General features: G+C 32.6%; 1 protein-coding gene across 1 annotated transcript; it reads right to left on the reverse strand.

The window, feature by feature from the left end:
* Positions 1-4,676: 4,676 nt before the first annotated feature.
* Positions 4,677-7,606, reverse strand: HELRODRAFT_176758 (hypothetical protein; the record flags this gene model as incomplete). Its single annotated transcript, XM_009024105.1, has 2 exons — positions 4,677-4,741; positions 6,745-7,606. 2 exons carry the CDS (start codon positions 7,604-7,606, stop codon positions 4,677-4,679), a joined length of 927 nt encoding a protein of 308 aa, XP_009022353.1.
* Positions 7,607-8,077: the final 471 nt, after the last annotated feature.

Here is an 8,077-nt window from a genome sequence, read left to right on the forward strand (position 1 = left end):
TGCACATACACACACATGCACACACACACACACACACACACACACACACACACATATATATATATATATATATACATACATGCACACACACACACATATTTAAACATTTTTATTTGAAAATATAATTTGAATCGGCAGAATTTAGAGCCATTACCCAAAGCCAAAACTCATTAATTCTCAATAACATCACTTAATAAAAGTAGGTGTTAATTTGAATCTTGCTATGTATGTGAGTGTTTGTGTATGTGTTTCTGTGTGTGAAAGTCTGTGTGCGAAAAAGTGTGTGTGCGTGTGACTGCGTATATGTGTGTAGAACTGATTAATTAGATTTTCGGAAGCATCAACGCTTTCGAAGTACCAAATGAAAAATTTCGGCAAAAACTTACTAGTAAGCATATTCCTAATAATACAAAAAGCGTACCATACACATATAAAAACCATACACATACATGCAAATAAAAAGACACACATACACACACATACACAAACAAATATAAAAACTCGTATCATTCATTTGACCTTGACATTAATGTCAATTGAATCACCTGATATAAATTTCCTTCCAATAACATCCTTTAGCTTTCCATGGTAAATAAATTAAAAAATAAGTAAATATAAAATACAGACGGAGACAAACAGAGAGACAGACAGACAGACAGAGAGACAGAACCACCTACGTATGTATGATTGATTTTATGTGTGTGTGTGCGTGTGTTTGTGTGTGTACGTGTGTGTCTTTGTGTGTTTATGTATGCATGCAATGCATTTTTGTCGTGTTACTAATAGAATTATAAAAGGCTACTTTAAATTGCAAATTACTGCCGACCATTTGAGAATTATTTTCAATTATTATATAAATAAAAATGTATAAATGGATATATATATATATATATATGTATATATGTATATATATATATATATATATATGCGTGTGTGTGTGTGTGTGTATCTATGTGCCAGATAACGTGTAAATTTAATTTATGACAGTTTTTAATGGTATTGAATGAAAATTGAATTAATCACGCTTTCCATCGGTTTACTTTTTATAAATAATATATTGAATTACCTGGCGCCCATCTATTTTATCTATGCGTTTATATATCTATGTATCTATGTTTTTGTATATCTATGTCTTTGTATATTTTTGTATATCTATGTATCTTTGTGTATCTATGTATCTATCCGTGGGTTCATCTATTCGTCAATGAATATTTGAATAAATAGATTATATATAGTTGAATATGATCGGATGTTGATCTGTATGTACACACACACACACGTACACATACACACACGTACACACACGCACGCACGCACACACGCACACACAAATGCCTGCATCAGCGAGAGACATTTAAAGATGGTGATTAATAACTGAGGGACGATTCTGAATGACAGATTTAAATTCATGACGTCGTTATCATCTTTATCATTATCATCGTCATCATCATCGCTGTCATCATCATCATCATCAATAATATTTCATTGGTAGTGGTAGTAGTAGTAGTGGTAGTAGCAGCTGTAGTGGTAGCAGTAACAGTTGCAGTGTGGTAGTAGTAGTAGTAGTATCAGTTATAGTGATAATAGTAGTAGCAGTAGTTGTTGTAGTAGTAGTAGTGGTGGTGGTAGTAGTTGTAGTAGAAGTAATAGTAGTAGTAGTAGTTGTAGTAGTGGTAGTGGTAGCAGTAGTGGCCTCAAACAACACACCTTAACGCTTATCTGTTCAATCATCATCATTAATGTCATCTCCGATCTATAATAACTAAGGTGTCCGTTTTATCACCATCATCATCACCATTACCATCATGGTCGTCGTCGTCGTTATCATCATCACACCACCATAAAACCAGATGACTTCATCATTGCAACATCATCGTCATCGTCATAGTCATAAAAAACTCTTCATCATTGTCGCATCATTTCAACCGCATAATCAGAACAACAACACCATCAACAAAAGATCCTTACATCGTCATCATCCTCGCCATCAAGTCATCATCATCATCATCAAAATCGTGTTGTCATCATCATCATCATTATCATATGCAAGGTATCATCATCATCATCATCATAAGCAAGGTGCCACCACCATCATCATTATCATCATCGTTGTCACATCATTATCAAGCCATCAAATCATAATCACACATCATCACATCATCACATCATTAACACTTTTGCTCCAATTGGGTATTATCATTTTATTTCTGTATCAATCTATATTCATATGCATATATACATATATATATATATATATATATATATATATATATATATATATATATGTGTGTGTGTGTGTGTGTATATATGTATATATATATATCTCGTTAGAAATCATCATTAATGTTCAACCAGCAGGACCACGTGTCACCACCGCCATCTTAATTTATTCATCCATTTATTCACTCATTCATTCATCCATTTGTTTATTTCTTTAATATATATTTTTCCTGTTATTTGTTTGTCTATTGGTTCACTTATAAATTCATTCATTCATTCATTCATTCGTGCGGTTTTTCATTATTTCGTTCGTTCATTCATTCTTTCATTCACCAATTCATTCATTCATTCATTCATTCATTTACTTTATTTCTATCCGTTGAATTTTCTTCATTGTTTATCATTTTAAAGAAACCCATATAGTTCGTATAGGATGCTAACACACACTCGCATATCAACATTTAAATATCTTTGAAAGTGATAAATAACAGTATTGCCATTCTATACCGTAGCAACATTACTCAAATACTTCTACATTCATTGTGTGGAAATAATACTAATAGTAGTATTCTTACTAATACAAGCGGGTAATTAGAAGCACTTACAAAAAATACTAGTAAAATAGGATAAAGAATTTGTAAAATGGGCAAAAATTAGCCGCAGACTGTTTCTAAAAGCCTGAATCTCCAGTGCCCACATCTCTGTTAGGAATGGAATGTTGGATTGCAACTGGGAAGTTTATTCAAATTTGTTGAATTTCACTTCTTAGTAACATTTGGTATCGTTGGAATATTAATTTAGTATAATAAATAACAAGGATCATTAATAGCTTTTTCCTTTCTCTAGCTATCCTTCTTTTTCTCCGTGTCTTTATCTCTCTCTATGTTACTATTCTTTTCATCACTCTCTTTCTATATCTCTCTCTCCTTTTCTCTGTCTGTCTATGTCTGTCTGTCTCTCTCTCTTTCTTTCTTTTTCCAGGCACACACACACACACACACGCACACACACATTGTCAAAACAATAGTAAAGCTGTCGTAACGATGATAATAATGATAATATGAGTAGAAATATGCATTTTCATCGCTTGGTGCACGATGAGTTATTACGAAATGATGTCAGTCGATAAATTAGTTCTATTAAAAGCAATTTTTTCACAAGTGTACTAACTACTACTTTATACTTCAAATGTTTATACTACAATTATTTATACTACTGGTGGCCATACTAATGCTTGCTGGCTTGCTTTAGTTTATATAATATAATATTTATACTAGTTTCAAGAACTTGAAAGTGAAAGGAAAACAGAAAGCGATAGAGAGAGAGAGAGGGGGGGGAGGGAGAAAGAGAGAGAGAGAGAGGGAGGGGGGGGGAGGGAGAAAGAGAGAGAGAGGGAGGGAGGGAGAGGAAGTGAGAAAAAAATGGAAATTATTTACCAAAGAAGTTACAACTACCTTCGATGTAGTTACTTAATTGTAGTAATATTAGCATAATCTTTCTCTAGTATTTGCTCATTTGGTTTTTTAATACTAATTTTCCAGCCGCAAACAACATATACAGAAAAAAGTGTACTGATACTACAACTGCAAAAATTACTATTGTGTGAGTTGTTGTAGTGATTACATTACTCAAGTTACACACCTGTCCTTATAAACGAAAGTCGTTGTTGTTGTTTTTGTTGTAGCAACCCTTACGGGCATTGTTGCTTAAAAATTTGATAGTGTTGTTGTTATTGTTGCTGCTGCTTGCTTGCTAGTAGGATGAATAAAGAACCACACACACACACACACACACACACGCACACACACACACACACTTCGTTAGAATATTTTTAGATTCAGGTGATTTATAAATTCTCGATGTAACATTAGTATTGAAATTGTTGGTGACTAGTAAATACCATCAAGGTGTATCGAGTTTATGCTGGGTATTTTTGCGTTGATTCATCTATTTAAGTGGCAAAACTACCTCTATATCAAATCAAATAGAAACCATTAGAAACCTTTTTTCTGGAGCTCTCTACTTACTTCTCTGACTACTTCTCCATCACTTGCGAAGTTCAGAGCGGATCTCAAGACCCATCTGTTTTTAAAATTCATTGAGGAACGCTGTTTGAACATCGCGGAAATAGCGCTTTATAAGCTAATTGATTGATTGATTGATTGATTGATTGATTGATTGATTGATTGATTGATTGATTGAAAAAATGAAATAAATTGGAGACTGGTCGCAAATTTATACAAACTTAAATATTACAAATTTATATTGCATATATGGCGGTGTATTTTATTAGTATCAATATTTTAACGATTTGGCATAGTCGAGTTTTTATACAACGATGTTTAATTACAAAAACTTATATATTTGTATATGTAGTATGAGTATTGTATACCTCTTTGTATGTTATGCATGTTTATTTGTATGTGTGTTCTTTTATCTGTGTGTTTGTGTATGTGTTAAGAACTATGTTCGTGGCTATGTCTGTGTAAACGCATGTGTGAGAATTTGTCTGCGTGTACGCCTGTGTCCGTGCAAATGTGTGTACGTGTGCTTCGATTTTTTCATCGCCATCTATAATATGTCAGATGGAAAGTTGCGTAACATGCGAGCCATGGGCCGAGTGAGCGTGTTTCTATTAATTTTCGTCGAACTCTTGTTTTTGTTATTATTTCATCTATTTTTCTTTGTTTATTTATTTTGTTATAATAATAATAATAATGATAAAAGTTATTAGTGAGATGTGATGAGTAACATTTGTGTGTTGTGTGTTGTTGTTGTTTTGTTTTTAAAATAATACTTTTTTATTCACGTACATCGATACATGTAAAATTATTTAAAACAGCAAATATTGAAATCAGCTCTGGAAATAATTTACAAATTATATTATCATCCGACGAACAGAACTGTTTCGTGTTCACCGATCAGAAACAAGAGAATCCATTTTTAAGCGATAATATAAAATTGTTAACACAAAAAATGAACCGTTCTATACGAATAGACGCTTCAAGTTCGTAAACAGTTGCAACATCAAAATTGTCATCTAAACTTTAAAAAAATTCCATAGCTCCAAGGTTTTTCCGCCAACAACAAGCCAAAGTAAAGTTTTAATGTCTAACAACAGGTAACATGAACAAAATGACATGAAACATCAACAAACAACAATAGCCTGAAATCAAAAACTCAATACAGCAAAACTTGTTGGCAGGTCCCGAATCATTGTTAAGAAGTGTGAAAATTTAAATGTGAATCAAATATTAACATCTTGCAAGCATGTATGTATGTATGTACATCCATCTGCAACACACTTTTTAAGGCAATGTCAATTCTATACATAAGTGCTTGCTTATGTTTGGTTGCATGTGTGTCTTTAAGTACGTGTGTGTGTGTTTGTACGTGTGTGTGTGTGTGTGTGTGTGCGTATGTGTGTGTGCGTTTGCTAATTTGGAATGTTGTTTTATTCTTGGAGGTGAGAGTTGAACATATTTTGACACTCAAACATTCAGTCCAATTTACGTAATAATGATAATGGCTAGGCAATATTTGCTATTGTTATTATAGTTCAATTATTATTACTTTTATTATTATTAATATTATTACTATTGTTATTATTATTATTATTATTATTATTGACATTACGATTATATTATTAGTGACAATTTTGGTATTGATATTCAAATTATGCAAGTCGAAATAGAGAATCTAAGAACCAGCATTAAGTTATATTGCTGGTTTTCAATCAATCAATCAATCAATCAATCAATCAATCAATCAATCAATCAATCAATCAATCAATCAATCAATATATCAACCAGTCAGTCAGTCAATCAATCAGTCAGTCAATCTATATATTATTATATTATATATTACTATTATTTTTATGTCATATAAAAAAGTAAATTATAAGTAAATTACACGTGCGGACGTCAGAATAAGACGCCATTTTTATTGATATGATTATTATTATTAATATTATTATTGTTATTATTATTGTTGTTGTTTTGTTGTAACTTGGTCTGCTATTTTTATCGTGTATTTTATTCACATAGTATCGTTGACACAACAACAACAACAAACAACAACAACAACAAACAATAACAACAACAATAATAATTATTATTATTATAATTATTATTATTATAATTATTATTTTCATAAAAATTATTGAGAACTCTGTTGCCGTTGAAAATAATTTTAAAATCATTTTTTATTTGAACCAAATAAAAATTATCGCGACTATAAGAAAGGTAAACAACAATAATAATAATAGCCGATAATAATATCCAAAATAATAATAATAATAATTATTATTATTAAACATATCATTACTATTTAATATTTTATTTTATTTATTTATGAGCAGTCAAACAATGACTATACGTCAAGACAGATATGATAAATTGTGGACCAAACAATAAAAATTCTTTCAAAATGTTTCGGCCTTACTTTATATCAAAATAATAAAAAAAATATGATTTTAATAAGTATATATATTAATTCGTAATAAACAAAATATATCTTGTTTACCTTTTAGAGGATCGCTATCAGGAATCGCCTGTTTATCATCATCGTCATCTTCATCATCAGCTACATTACAATTCATATCATCATCATCATCGTCGTCGTGGTCCTCATCGTGTTCATCCATTTTTTCATCATGGTGTGGATGGTGATGCGGGTGATGTTGTTGTTGCTGTTGTTGTAGTAACTGCTGTTGCATTTGAGAACTATGTTGTAGGTATTGAGGTAACGAGCCTGGTATAATAATGTCAAAAGTATTGCAAACAACTGGAGTATTTGAGGTAGTACTGTTAGTAATTGCTTGTTCATTTAAAATCTGATTAGTCTTTAGCATACTAGTAGTAGTAGTAGTAGCAGCAGTTGTAGTTGCAGCATCTGTGGTTGCTACAGCAGCAACAGTAGCATTGTGAACAAGTGGTGATTTTATTGGCAGCAGCAGTGGTAACGTTGGTGGGTAGAGGGGAAATGTTGTGGCAAGGTTGCTTGCGTTTGAGAGATGTTGGAATAAATTTGGATGCTGCGCTGTTGGGGCAGTCGGTGTCATTGGTGAATTCATTGTTGTTGTTGATGATTCTACCGTTGTAGGTGTTGTTCTGTTTTTCTTTAGTTTTGTTTTTGAAGTCGTTGCTGGCTTAGAAACAGTTTTCTTAATTGTTTCGGGGTTCGGCGCTAACATAGGTGTAGCATGTGATGCATTTGCAATGACTTTTGTATCGCTAGTTTGGTTTGCGGCCGATGTAGTTGCCGCTAAAGCAGCTGTAACTGAGGAATCGACCACAGGCGCCGTTGACTGACCAACGTCGTCATCATTATTGTTTACGTGACGCGGCTTCTCTTGCTTCCTCCTTCTCTGCTGCTGACTATCCATGCTGTTGATGTAACTTTTTTACTGCTATTTGTGGCTCGGTCTATGCGTGGTTGGCAGTTTTCTCAATGTGAAATGATTTATAAATGATTGAAGATTGAAAATTGAACGACTTGTCAACGCTTCAACTGCGCAGGTCACTTAGACGTCGAATCCCTGCCTCCCTCCGTGTGCATGTGAAAGTTGTGGCTGGAACGATTTGCTGTGTACATGAAAAATATGGATTAGAGGATATTATTTGTCAGTTAATTTATAATATTTACATTTTTTATGATAAATTATTAATCAATAACTCAACCATCCAAACAACCACCCAGTCATCAAATCAATCAATCAATCAATCAATCACTCAATCAATCAATCAATCGACCAGTTAACCATCCAACCAACCATCCAATCAATCCATCAGTCACCCAACCAACCAGTCGATCAAAACTTGTCTCTGATAATCCGAATAAAAAAACGACAACACGA

Source organism: Helobdella robusta, assembly GCF_000326865.2.
Source record: "Helobdella robusta unplaced genomic scaffold HELROscaffold_39, whole genome shotgun sequence".
NCBI classification, from domain to species: Eukaryota; Metazoa; Annelida; class Clitellata; order Rhynchobdellida; family Glossiphoniidae; genus Helobdella; species Helobdella robusta.